This window comes from Metarhizium acridum (assembly GCF_019434415.1).
Source record: "Metarhizium acridum strain ARSEF 324 chromosome Unknown scaffold_276, whole genome shotgun sequence".
Taxonomy (NCBI): domain Eukaryota; kingdom Fungi; phylum Ascomycota; class Sordariomycetes; order Hypocreales; family Clavicipitaceae; genus Metarhizium; species Metarhizium acridum.
In genome coordinates this window covers 217,012-229,731 of record NW_027094025.1, presented here as the reverse complement: position 1 = coordinate 229,731, position 12,720 = coordinate 217,012, and the positions used below count along the sequence as shown (strand labels likewise).

General features: G+C 50.1%; 5 protein-coding genes across 5 annotated transcripts; 2 read left to right on the top strand and 3 right to left on the bottom strand.

Moving 5' to 3' along the window:
* Window positions 1-12: 12 nt before the first annotated feature.
* J3458_013150 (uncharacterized protein) lies at window positions 13-2,057 on the top strand. The gene is made up of 2 exons (XM_066120272.1): window positions 13-685; window positions 766-2,057. Exons 1-2 carry the CDS (start codon window positions 397-399, stop codon window positions 1,074-1,076), a joined length of 600 nt encoding a protein of 199 aa, XP_065974557.1. The 5' UTR covers window positions 13-396; the 3' UTR covers window positions 1,077-2,057.
* Window positions 2,058-2,203: 146 nt separating this feature from the next.
* J3458_013149 (uncharacterized protein) lies at window positions 2,204-5,396 on the top strand. Its single transcript, XM_066120271.1, has 3 exons — window positions 2,204-2,825; window positions 2,882-3,049; window positions 3,107-5,396. Exons 1-3 carry the CDS (start codon window positions 2,693-2,695, stop codon window positions 5,035-5,037), a joined length of 2,232 nt encoding a protein of 743 aa, XP_065974556.1. The 5' UTR covers window positions 2,204-2,692; the 3' UTR covers window positions 5,038-5,396.
* Window positions 5,397-7,210: 1,814 nt separating this feature from the next.
* Window positions 7,211-8,132, bottom strand: J3458_013148 (uncharacterized protein; the record flags this gene model as incomplete). The annotated part of the gene is made up of 2 exons (XM_066120270.1): window positions 7,211-8,023; window positions 8,085-8,132. 2 exons carry the CDS (start codon window positions 8,130-8,132, stop codon window positions 7,211-7,213), a joined length of 861 nt encoding a protein of 286 aa, XP_065974555.1.
* Window positions 8,133-9,056: 924 nt separating this feature from the next.
* On the bottom strand, window positions 9,057-9,798 carry J3458_013147 (uncharacterized protein; the record flags this gene model as incomplete). Its single annotated transcript, XM_066120269.1, has 2 exons — window positions 9,057-9,501; window positions 9,575-9,798. 2 exons carry the CDS (start codon window positions 9,796-9,798, stop codon window positions 9,057-9,059), a joined length of 669 nt encoding a protein of 222 aa, XP_065974554.1.
* A 186-nt stretch (window positions 9,799-9,984) lies between these two features.
* J3458_013146 (uncharacterized protein) lies at window positions 9,985-11,200 on the bottom strand (the record flags this gene model as incomplete). Its single annotated transcript, XM_066120268.1, has 2 exons — window positions 9,985-10,557; window positions 10,856-11,200. The coding sequence occupies 2 exons, from the start codon at window positions 11,198-11,200 to the stop codon at window positions 9,985-9,987; spliced, it is 918 nt and encodes a 305-aa protein (XP_065974553.1).
* Window positions 11,201-12,720: the final 1,520 nt, after the last annotated feature.

Here is a 12,720-nt window from a genome sequence, read left to right as displayed (position 1 = left end):
CTCCAAAAACGCCAAGGTTGTAACCTCTGGAAACACGCTGGAGGGAAACCCAATTACTGGCTTGCACATCTTTGGAAGCTCAGGTGGCGGGAAGAAGCCTGCCGTCGTCTTCCACGGGACGGTGCACGCTCGAGAGTGGATTGCTTCCATGGTAAAAGTGTTCCCCTGGTGTTTCCAACCCTCTCAACCACGGGCATCCGGAGTCGCTAACGGATCACAAGGTTGTCGAGTACATGACCAACGAGCTCATCACCAAGTACGGCTCTGACAATGCCACCACCGCATTCGTGGACAAGTACGACTTTTACATGTTCCCCATTGTGAACGTCGACGGTAAGCAACAGCGCGAATTCACCGACAGTCTTTAGAAACTGGCTTTGGCAACTTGGGCTTATCATGCCTCCAGGTTTCAAGTACACCCAAACAGCCAACCGCATGTGGCGCAAGAATCGCCAGAGGACAACGGGAAGCAATTGCCTCGGGCACGACATCAACCGCAACTGGCCGTACAAGTGGGAGGGCCCAGGCGCTTCTACTAACCCTTGCGCCGAGGACTTCAAGGGCACGAGCGAGGGAGACGCGCCCGAGACCAAGGCTCTCTCTCAGTTCCTCCAAGGTGTCAAGGACGCGCAAGGGCTGAAGCTGTACATTGATTGGCACGCCTACTCGCAGCTCTTCATGACACGTAAGGCGGCGCGATACAATACCCCCCCTTTCTTCCCAACTGTGTTGTTATTTGCGGCTAATTCTCTGCTATTTTTGTAGCATACGGCTACTCTTGTGACGCCAAGGCACCTAATGACGCCGAGCTACAATCACTAGCCAAGGGAGCCGTCGACGCCATCTACTCTGTGCACAATGTCAAGTTCAACTATGGTCCGATTTGCACAACTATTTACCAGGCCAGTGGCAGCAGTGTCGATTTCGTAGCCGACGTTGTGAAAGGCGATTACATATTCACTGCCGAGTTGCGAGACACGGGCGAGCATGGATTCGTTTTGCCGCCGGAACAAATTATCCCTAGCGGTGAGGAGGCGTTTGCCGGAGTCAAGTATCTTCTCCAGAATATGAAGTAAGGCGACCAGCGCCGGAAAAGATTTGTTTGATTCGGTTATAGTAGGCCAATAGATTCAGTTTTTGGCGGTCGATGGTGTGATTTTGCATTGTGACGCGTTTCTATTATCGCCTCGTCTCGAATACTTGCTGTCGCTGTATAGACGGGTGGGTATGGTAAGATAACGGGAGATGCGGAAAACGGAGCAAACGTAATACATTGCTGTAATTATACAAATGTCTGTACAGTAGCGAGTGGCTGGTGATAAGTGAAATAATGCCCTTGTCGATTAGCTCCCGAGGTAATGGGCCACGGAAGAGACTTGGACGCTGTCACACACGCTATCATGAGTGGAATAAATGTGGTTCATATGGGAGATGTGTTTATAGAGTGGATGTATCGCCTAATTGCACAGCTCAGAGATTTCTGACACGGCCTTGTCCTGAAGAAAGTGTTTGTTGGAACGGAGGTGCAAGATATGTAGTCATGCACTGAGAGGATCAAGGCCTTGATGAAACCTTTCAAAGACAGTACATTCCATGAAGTGACTCTCGATTCGCATCCTGACAATCTGTAGGTATGAGTTGGGGTGGATAAAGGAATTTTTCGTCCACACGTGTGATATCCTCCAGCCGTTGAACGTGCTCTGTGTGAATGAAGGCGGCAAAAGCCATACAACTTGAGTAGTTGCACCGAGCTACCCCAGCACTAGTGTATGCAAGTAGTTGCCAATTTAGGCGTTGGAAAGGTCCGTAGATGGCTGGGTTAAAGATGGCTGCCGCGTATGTTTCGGCAAGAAACGTAGCAAAATGATGAGGAGAGCGGGAAAATAACCCACGTGGGTGGAGCTCGTGGCACTACGTAGAGTGTCATTCCAAGTATTCTGTCAGGGTGGTCGATTGTTCGAGAACCAGAAGCCAGTAGCATGACTCGTGCCCCGGACGGCAGCTTGGTAGACTTGAGCAGGCGGATGTGCTGGTATATCATGCGTCGTCACCAGGGGCCAGATGTTTTTACCTCATCGAGGCCGCGAGGCCTTGTGGGTAGTCAGTCGCAAAACCAATCGGATAATAACGGTTAAACAGTACCTTTATTTCCTTCAAAATTAGCAGATGATGGCTGTACTGATAACCTGGCTAGTATAGAGAGCTACATGTTTACTAGTGAGTTTTTCTACTCAAGTAGCGCGTACTGGCCGCGGATTCGGCATTCTGGGTACATATTACGCGATTTCGTCCATGGCCAACTCGACTTGAACCGCCAACCACGAGACACTCGGTAGCCCTTTCACCACCTCACGAAATTGCGAAACGTGAAAACGCCGTTATTGGTGTGGTCATGTGCTACATTCCGACGACAAATTTGTGTTACGGCAGTGCCAGCGAAGGAGCCTTATCGTGGACCTCCATGCCCTCTTGGAGAAAATGCACTCACAATGGTGGCCGTTTCCCACCGGCTGAAATATCACAGGGGGCTAGTTGCAAAGTATAAAACGTAGAGGCAGCACCCGCGACTCTAACTTGCCATCGCCACGTTGCAAGACTGAATGAATGACAGTCACCTCTGGGCTCCTCATAATTCCGCTCAATTCGGCCATGCAACTCGGTAGACGTGCTCATTTATTTCGGAAACTTTGCCATGTCTAAGCAGCAGGCAGACAAAATCCCCAATGTGGTCCAGACGACTTCACAGGACAGGCACACGGCGGATGCCGACTCACAAGAAAATGACGGCACCACACATGTCAAGGGCCATCCGGTGATTCGCAACGGTAAGCATGGTCGGTTGTACACATTTGCCGGGCGTTTCTAACACCCCCCTCTGTAGGAGCCGACGTGTCCAAGTATCTCGTCTCGGATCGCGACGATGGTGATGCGGCGCTCACCTTTCGCTCCATACTCCTGGGCACGGCTTTCACAGCTCTGTCCAGCGTCATCACCATGCTCTACACCTTTAAGCCGACTCAGATGCAGGTGTCAGCCGTCTTTCTACAGCGTAAGATTGTCCACTTGACGTGTATTTTGCTCCTGTCGCTAAAAGCCCGCAACATAGTTCTGGTCTACATTGCTGGCGAGGCGTGGGCACTGGCAACACCGCGGCCGGACCGGGTGAAATGGAAATGGCTTCGCCGTGTATTTCGATTTCTCAATTTCGGACAGCCCTTTGGTATCAAAGAACATGTTGTGGCGTCTCTGATTGCCTCTTCGGGGAACAACGGGCTTTCTGGTGTCGAGATCTACGCCGTGGAAAGACTGTTTTACGACCGACCCGTGTCTGCCACGACAGCAGTACTGGGCACCTTTTCCATCTCGCTCTGCGGCTTCGTTTTAGCCGGCGTCTTGCGACCGCTCATCGTCTATCCGGCCGAGATGGTGTACTGGTCGACGCTGCCGCAGGTCGTGCTCTACCAAAACCTCCATTTCGACCAGCGCGAGAACCGGTCTCGCTTGATCAAGTTCGGCTGGGCTTTGGCCATCGCTGCCGTGTGGGAGGTTTTCCCCGCCTACATGGTGACGTGGTTTGGCGGCATCTCCATCTTCTGCCTGGCGTCCATGAATGCCCCCAGTGCAACTCGCCGCGTCTTCACAACCATCTTTGGCGGCGCGTCTTCCAACAAGGGGCTCGGCTTGCTCAACTTTTCCCTCGACTGGCAGTACATCCAGAGCGGGTATCTATCCCTGCCACTGAAGCAGCAGTTGAACTCGTGGATTGGCTACGGGATATGGTACGCGGCGATGCTTGGGCTCTATTACAACAACGCCTGGGGCGCCAAAAGCTTCCCCTTCATGTCGACGTCGCTTTTCAACGGCAACGGCACGAGATTCAACACGACGTCTATCCTCAACGGGCAGGGGACCATTGACCCAGAGAAGCTTGACGGCGTGGGTCTTCCCCATATGACTGCGACCACGGTTTGGGGGTACTTCACGGCAAACTTGGCCATCGGCGCCCTGATTACCCACGTCTTGATCTTTTATGGCAAGAATATGACTCTCGCGTGGAAGCAAGCACGCAGCAGGGCCCAGCCGGATCCGCACTACCAAGCCATGCTGAAGTACAAGGAGGTTCCCATGTGGTGGTACGTGGCCCTCTTTGTGCTGTGTTTTGTCGCCGGGCTGGTTGTCAACATCAAGGGAGAAACCACGCTGCCAGCATGGGGATACATAGTGTCGCTTCTCGTCGGAGCATTCATCGCCCCGTTTTCCTGCGTTCTTTACGGCCTCTACGGTACCGGGATTGGTACCAACCAGCTTTCCAAAATGGTAGCTGGTGCCATCCACCCGGGTCGACCGCTTGCCAACCTCTACTTTGCGAGTTGGTCTCACCAAGTCATCTTGCTGGCTGTCAACCTGGCCAACTGGCTCAAGGTTGGCCAGTACACGAAAATCCCCCACCGCATCATGTTTGGTACCCAGGTCTATGGCACGTTGCTCGGAGCGGGATTCAACTATGCCGTCATGACGACAATTGTTACCAACCAGCGCGATGTTCTTCTCGACCCCACGGGAACGAACATCTGGAGCGGATCGACATACCAGAGCCTCAACTCTCAAGCAATCACGTGGGCGCTCGCAAAGCAAATGTACAGCGCCAGTGGTCGGTATGTGCTCGTTCCTCTCGGCCTGCTTATCGGTGCGGCCTTGCCAATTCTGCATTGGGCTCTGGGCAGGGCATTTCCACGGATTCGAGCCTGGCCGATCAACACGGCCATTGTTTCGTCATTTGCTGGGCAGGTGTACTATGGCAACACGTCCTGGATTTGGTCATCCATCGCGGTCGGAGTCTTCTCGCAGCTATGGCTTCGGAGGAAGCTGCCGAGGATATACAATAAATACAACTACCTTATCGGAGCAGCATTGGACGGTGGATCTCAGATTGTCATTTTTGTCTTGTCCTTTGCCGTCTTTGGCGCGAGCGGACAAGAGCATCCCTTTCCAACTTGGTGGGGAAATCCGGCAGGCAGTCCTGACCATTGCCTTTGAAAAGCATCCGTCTTCACAATCCTATCCTGTCGTGCAATAGCAATTACATGAGGTGCCATCGAAATGTCATGGGTTGTAACCTCTTGCCAGTCTGTCATGATGCCTAGTGGTGCTATTTAGACCTCATGGGACGCCGGTTTGAGCGCAGCAGCCTTGTTTTAGAGAGCGAAAAAGGGGAAAGACACGTATATGAGGACAAGCGGTAGAGCCAAAGGGGCGTAGGCATACATTGTCAAGATACCAGACTTGTTCCTATTTCAATGGCCTTGGCCCGTTATGCAACCAGTACAAAAAAGATAAATGCCAACCTAGCAAATTAGCGGGGAGCAAATAAAATACATGACCAACATAACCTAATCACAGCGTCTATAGACTGTAAAAGAAGGAGTTAGGAGAGACGTGGAGTTTTATGGTAGCCGATATAAACATTTATGAGAAACATATTGTAATATAGTTTCTACTAAATTACCGTCTCCCAAAGATTAGAGGTTATACAGCCTGACTTAACCCCACGTACGCAAAAGGAAAGGTGCATGTATTGTGAAAAGAATTGTGGCGTCTCCTGATATGTGAATCATCCTATAGGGGGTTTCTGCATTCTGGCGGCTTTCATGTTATTGGGCGAAAGTGAAAAGTGTGACCAGGCTTACCTGACTCTATAGGATGCCAGCAGACTAGACTCCTAGACATAACGCGAGAACCGAAAGATTGATATCTAGCGTCTCATCTGGTGGACAGCAATGGCCCTGAAGCTATACGTAGATGTCTGGTCAAATTCTAGCAAAGCACCCGTCAATATAATGCCAGCGGAGATACATGGGCTAGCAATTGCATGTATTTAATGCACAAGATACTAAATAGAGAGCAATCCATATAGTATATTACTCGCACTTATAAAAAGAATGGCATGGCATCCACCAAGTGTCATGTCTGGTGCGGGGCATCCATTAATCTCTGGCCGTGTAGTAGGAACGCAGCTTATCGCCTACCTCATCCGTATACATGGGGTACGCCTTATATTCCTGCGTTTTGTATCACTATATAGGTATGCTGCAGGAATCGTGAGGTTTGTCTCTTTGACTACCTTGGCATATAATGGACCCATTGCAAGACTGCACGTTGGGAAAGGGTATTATAATTCGGGCTGAATATTCAGCCGCCAAGTCCCATGCCTCTCCAACGGGCGTTTGAAGTATTTGAATGATGTGTATTATACGCGGATTTTACAAACCCTAAAACCTAACTCTCCATAGGAACTACTTTCCCTTGTCTCCGACAGAATTAGCCCTGTGCTTTTACTAGCGGCCTCCGTGATTTGTATGGGAATAACTCAGAACTGCAATTCAACAATTATTCATCAAAGTCAGGTACGGGCTGAAAATACACGTAGAGACTTGGCTTGTCAGGCAGGATATAAGATTTTACTCTGTCCAACCACCCATCATTCTCAGGCGCTGTTTGCAAATTAAAAGTATAGAGAATCTTTGCCATAACAACCCGAGATTGTGCGTTGACGAGACTACAACTGCCTCTGTTAGACATGCTGCACAAAATGGACAAAGAGTCATAACGCTTACGCTCGCCCAATGCAGTTCCTGTTGCCAAAGCTGAAAGGTTGTAGGGCACAAAGATCATCGCTCGAGTATCTCACATCTCCCAGAAAGCGCTCTGGACGAAACTCAAATGGCTCAAAGAAGTTGATCTCGCTGTGATACGCGGCCCAATGAGGCACAGAGACTATTGTCTGTGTAATCTCTCTTAGCACGGGTGCTGACCCTGAACATTTACAGTAGAATGGACCTGAAATTACCTCACCTGGAACAGGATGGCCTGCTATCATTGCACCTTCCTTTGGAACCACTCTGGGTACTCCCATCGGCACTGGGGGAAACAGTCTTAAAGCCTCGTCCAAACATGCCTTCAAGTAGGTCAGCTTAGCAGTTGAAGCAACTGTTATATCTTTTCCATGGCAGAAATAGGACCGGACCTCCTGGGTTGCCTTTCTAAGTGCCTCAGGATTCTGGACCAAGTGATAGAAAACACCGGTGAGATGTGAAGATGTGGTGTCTGAGGCTGCTATGATGAGGAGGGAAGTGTTCTGAAGCATCTCGCTTTTTGACTAGAAAGCCACCCAAGTCAGATTTATTTCAATGGGTTGAATAATTTCGCAGTACTAAAAGCGTACCAGGGGAGGGTCAGCTACGGTCAATAAAGCTTCCACCATATCAGGAGGGTCTACTTTGGTCTTGAGGCGCACATCCAGCTTCTGTTGCGTCGAGTTCTCATGTTCTTGGAGCCGTGCCAGCAAAGCCTTACCCGCAATGGTATGGATAATCCGTCTTAAACCCAGAGCAAAAGACACGTGGAGAATAGCAGCTTCCTTTGCGCAAAATGAGACGGCTTTAACCCACGAGTCGTAAGCCGAGTTTCGCAAGCAGCCAAAGTCGGAACTAAGGACAAGCTTTCCAGAAATATCAAATGCAAAATAATTAATCCAGTCGCGCACATTGATGGCTTGAGTCCCATTCTGTGAGTTGGCAGCCAACCGTTGGATAAGAAGACTAGTGTACTCCTGCAGATTGGGCTCATACAGTCTGATGGCTGCTTCGGACAAGCAAGGAGCCAATTTGTGACGGAGCTGATCATGCCTACGAAGGTCGGCCGTGAAGATGGTCGCCGGTGTGTTTGGGCCCAGAGATTGGAACATGCGATGCTTGGCCATCTCGGGAGCTGACCTACCCTCGCGACGCCATTCATAAATGTCCCCCCAGGCCCGCGAGCTGATGAAGGACAGTTGGTTAGGAGCAACACGCACTACGGGGCCATGCCTACTGTGGAGGGTGTGAAAGTCGTTCGGCAAATGACCTAGCAAGTATCTGACGTGATAATATAGGACGGTTGCGCGGCCGATCAACGGGCCTGGATACTTCCGCAACGCATGGAAAAAGATATTCCATATCACGTTGCCGATCCAAAAGATGGCAAACTTGAGAATGCGGCATAATTAGCAGAAACAATTGACATATAGCACACATTCTTGCACTCACGCTGCCAAGGACCAAGGTCAGGATGTTGTGGGTGGACTCGACTGGCATTGTGTGACGTGCAGTTTTGGATGTAGCTAACTGGGAGTGAGAATGAAACACGCTACATTAAGAAGGTGCCATGACATGATAACATGGTTTTGAAGGGATAGCTTTATAATTTTGCACTCAGCCCATCTGCTTGTTTAGACATTCTCTCCAGTGGCCGGTCCTGTGCCCCCGCAGGCATACATGCTAAACTTGGGCTAGGTCACTCAGGAACGAGGTATTCTGATATGGTAGAAAAAAAGTGTCAGTATTTTCCGGGAGACGGTGTTTAAATCTCCGACTACTTGCAGGTAATCACAACATTGGTACGTGTCAACGTGGCACTCCGGATTATCCCTAAGCGCCTCTCAGCAGGCGCTGATTCAGAGCGTCATGCAATTCTCCTATTACTCTCTCTTCCTGCACTCACATCACATCGGATTGCATTGTACGGCCGTTTCGTGAGTAGTCGTGTGGCACAACATGAGCAAGAATTACATTCCAACGTTATGTCGCATATCCTATTTTGGCTTGACAGGCCGAAAGAGGGGGGCAGCTGAAATACGAAAGTATTGTGGCTTTTCCACGGGCATATCAAGGAGGACGCCCGCTACCGAGACTACAATTTTATCGGGTTATTTGTGGGTATCAAAGAACCTAGTGAGTATTCTCGTTGCCTGACCATTATTGGTACTTGGTCCTACGACGTATTTCTAGTCTACGGATCGTGGAGACTTTCATCACCCAGCATGTTAGCGTCTAAGTAAAGAAAGGATGGTTCATTTGCCAGAGTACCGTTGCCACGTACCTCAAAGCAGCGCAAGTACGATGAGTATCTTCTGTCAAACTCTGCATAGATTACTCACCAAAGAAGGAAAGCCGCTAGAAAAGTGCGACTCATATACCGTTCTCAGCAAGCTGACATTCAGCCCATGCATGAGATGGCTCCTATGCCGGTTTGATCACGCCATCAGGAAGCTTTGACTCATCCCCGGAGTATCTGTTCATGGTAACGGCAGATATCATATTCCCAGTCACGCAGTACAACATGGCACAGATCAGCCGCCATTCTTGGGCAGAAAAGTCCCCAGACAACAGTGCGCCTAATTCTGCGTCGATTTGCCTCTCCTTCTCCATCTGGTATGCGTATGCAACCGCCTTGGCGGCGTCATCCCCGGAAGTAGATAGCAAGTTAGCAAGAATGACAACGCCGTTGGTGGTGAGAAACTGCTTGGCCTTTCCCTCTCTCCAGTACCGCATTTCCTTATCGTAGGATGCAATGTCGTTGGACTGAAGCATATGGTCTGAAAAGATGCGCACAAATCGCGCCAATCTGGGCTCTCGCAAATCCAGATTCGATCCGATAGAGAACTTGGCCGAGTTCCAACAGACCCTGTTAGATGGTTAGAAAAGTACAATATGGCTGAATTTGTACTGCTAATGGAGCGAGAGTACGAAAAACTCACATCACTCCCCCGTCGTTGAAACGATGGTCCATGAAGTCTTGAAACGTGCTGAAGTCCTTGGTCGGAGTGGGATGGGTAATGTAGTCCGTTAGAAACTGTATGAGGTTTCTGCCACCGTTCCCTCCGGTCATCATGTCATGCGCCAAAACGGCTTCAATAGACTTCCAGATAGTGTCTTGTAGAGGTGTTTTTGGAGAAAGCTCTCTGTGGTTTTCTGGAGGCATAAGGGATGTGAAGAAGCTTATATTCTGTGAATCCTGGTGTCAGTTGTGACATTGGTCCTCTGGGTCTATCCGGGGTTCTGTCGTACATGTTCATGTTCGTGAAGCTCCCAGGATTCTAGTATTCAAAGAGTTAGTTGCACTGCGCTAAATTGTGTTGAAATATAGCCAATAAGTACGCAGCGGGAACTAACCATCGAAAAGCAGAGATAAACACTGCATCTCAGCTAGCATTTTTACTACCTGTGCATCTGGAAAGGGGTACATGTATGTTACAAAGCGGGAGCTGCCGTCCGCCACATACAGCAGTTCTTTACGAGCCATGTCTGCGATAGTGAAAGCACCCGGACTTGGCGTGCGTTGTGCCGTCTTGTCCTCTATGAAAGCTCGTAAAATATTGGTGTATCCATCAACTGAAGCTTGCCAGTGAATATTCTGACGCACACATCGGATGGACGTTGGCCACGGGAAACCACCTGCCACCGGGTCGAGAGTAATAGAGTTCTCATCAAGGAGGGCATGTGTTTCCAGAGCGCCGGGAATATTGTAGCCATCAGTAGAGACAGAGCGCATGTAGTTGTTGAGCTTGAGGCTAAACGGCTTCACGTACGGCGCTGTGTCTTTGATCCAGTCATAGGAGTACTGAATGGGGAGAATATGGGGGCGGTCTTGCTCGGAGCATAGCCGTTCCAGATTTACAACGAATAAACTGTTAGCGGTCATTACCCTACTACTGAAGAAGTAAAATTGTCTCACGAGATCCTTTTGGTTGCGTCATTATAATTGTGGTGGTTTGGGGTAGTTGGGTGTACGGAGGGGTTTTATACTTCTGCTCAGCCCACCTCTTCCAAGAGAGGTTCTAGTTGCGACAAGGGCTAACTATATAAGAGCCCGGAACAGTAATGCCAGGAAGCATTACGGTATGTGACTACATACCAGCTTGGCAGCAAGGGCGTGAATCCAACCGGAAGCTTTGACAAGGTTAAAACGCACCAGACACGAGCATCCGAGCCCTGCCGCATGTATACAGTGTCCCAAAATGCCGTCATCTGTCACGAACCACTGAAAGAGCAGCCACAATGCTACCAAGGTAGCCGGCGCTTCGTATCGACGTGATTTGAATATCAGGTTGCCACCATTTTGGGCACCTGTTGCATTGCTGAACGGACTCGAAACTAAATACGAAGCCCTCCCCGCGGTCCACTATCCCATGGATCAGATTAGACATTTGTCCAACGTCTTCTAGCAGTAGCACCTTCCTCGCTGTTCCACCATTCAATTCAATATCGACAAGACCGGAATCCTCAAGCATAATGGAGTGTCCATGTGCCCGCCGCAGCGGCCCTTGCACACCCTCGGGTCGATTCCAAGACAGGATCCTTCTCTTGCTTGGATCATTCTCCATGTTGTTGACGCTAGTTTTCAACGCTACTGGCCATTTCCTCCCCCCGATTTCCCCAGCTGCGAGTCTGAATGAGGTAGCAAGTCACTATGAGCAACACTCTGCGGGTGTGAAAGCTGGCAGTCTTGGACTCCGGTTCGTGTCACTGACTTGGCCCCTTTACACCATTGGGCTCCATAACCAACTCTGCCGCATCCCCGGGGTTCCATTGAGCGCCATTCTCTTGCAGGTGGCGGCCGGTTGCGTTTTCAGCTTCGGATTTCCCATAGCGGCTACCTTCGCATCAGCTGCAGTCTATCGACCCGATCGAGACCCTGCCCTGACTCAGCTTGCCAGCGACCTGACGTGGTTGTGGTACAACAGCAGCGCCGGTCCCATGGTGCTGCAAAGCCTGGCCGTCTCCTGGGGCATCTTGTCCGATACCAGATCGAAGGCGCCGATTCCACGGTGGGTTGCCTGGGCTAATATGCTCCTCCCTCTGTGGTGTCTGTTGGAGTTTGGTGTCCACTTTGTCCATGGGGGACCGATGGCATGGAATGGAGAAGTTGTGTTTTGGGGAGCATGGGCCGTTAGTATTGTGTCTTGGGCGCCACTTGTATTCTATATGTGGGTGTCTTCCGGCGTGGGTGACGATTCTGTCGCCAAGTAGTGCCGTCCCCTCGGGTACAGGTGGTCATTAATCTCTTTAAGCCACATGTGTTACGCGCCTTGAGTTGGCTCGTTGGTGTATTGCGTGGCGGATGTGATGTTTGCTTAGCTCTTATAAATGTGTCGTACGGACATACACTCTTTGCCTCTAGGGAATTGGATAAGACACAAAATCATTCAAGGCAACCTTGGTGTATGAGCAGCGCTAACCTTGGACCACTACATATGCGAAGTCTGGTGATAGCTGACGAGGGCAGATATAGATTCCATCAGAGGTAGATGGGCTTGAAATGGGACTACGTAAACGTCTTATTCACTCGCTACCTTGGAGTAGATGCCGCTGTACGATATGAGGAGTGACTACAACTGCTGCGTACCAGCGTGGAATTTGCCTCGCAGGGGGTGTTTTGTGGCTGCCGGATTGGGCAATGGAAGCACTTGATGGTCTTGCACATAATCTTTACAGTTCCAAAACGACGAAAAGTCCATCGAAATTGTCAGAGTAAATCCTCCAAAAACTGCGGCCTCGACAGCAACTACACCGAGTGTTCAGGGCCCAGTTGGAGCTGTCAAAAGTGAACCATACACATAATAGACCACGAAGCGCTGGTCGGAATAAGATTTAAGGTTGAAATTTCGTTTCACAGCCTACATTAGACGCGCAGTCTAACCAACGTCTCCGAATTTCAGCCGCACAAAGTCAGTCAACAAGTTGCCCGTTTCTTGTGGTCAATGATAGCTTGCCTCTATCGGGTCCCAGGAGATTTCCAGCCATTATTCCGTGAACAAACTCAACGCGAACTCCTTTCTGACATAATGGGGCACCACCAAATGCTTACTTGGCAGCTGGGATAGGCTGTTGGGAGGCAAGCTTC

What these genes read in the sequence shown, in the direction of transcription:
- J3458_013150 (XM_066120272.1), top strand. Translation starts at nt 397, where the DNA reads ATGCCTCCAGGTTTCAAGTACACCCAAACAGCCAACCGCATGTGGCGC. An exon ending in CTCGCAGCTCTTCATGACAC is followed by an intron (nt 686 to 765) that starts GTAAGGCGGCGC and finishes CTATTTTTGTAG; the next exon opens with CATACGGCTACTCTTGTGAC.
- J3458_013149 (XM_066120271.1), top strand. Translation starts at nt 2,693, where the DNA reads ATGTCTAAGCAGCAGGCAGACAAAATCCCCAATGTGGTCCAGACGACT. An exon ending in CCATCCGGTGATTCGCAACG is followed by an intron (nt 2,826 to 2,881) that starts GTAAGCATGGTC and finishes CCCCCTCTGTAG; the next exon opens with GAGCCGACGTGTCCAAGTAT. An exon ending in GTCAGCCGTCTTTCTACAGC is followed by an intron (nt 3,050 to 3,106) that starts GTAAGATTGTCC and finishes CCCGCAACATAG; the next exon opens with TTCTGGTCTACATTGCTGGC.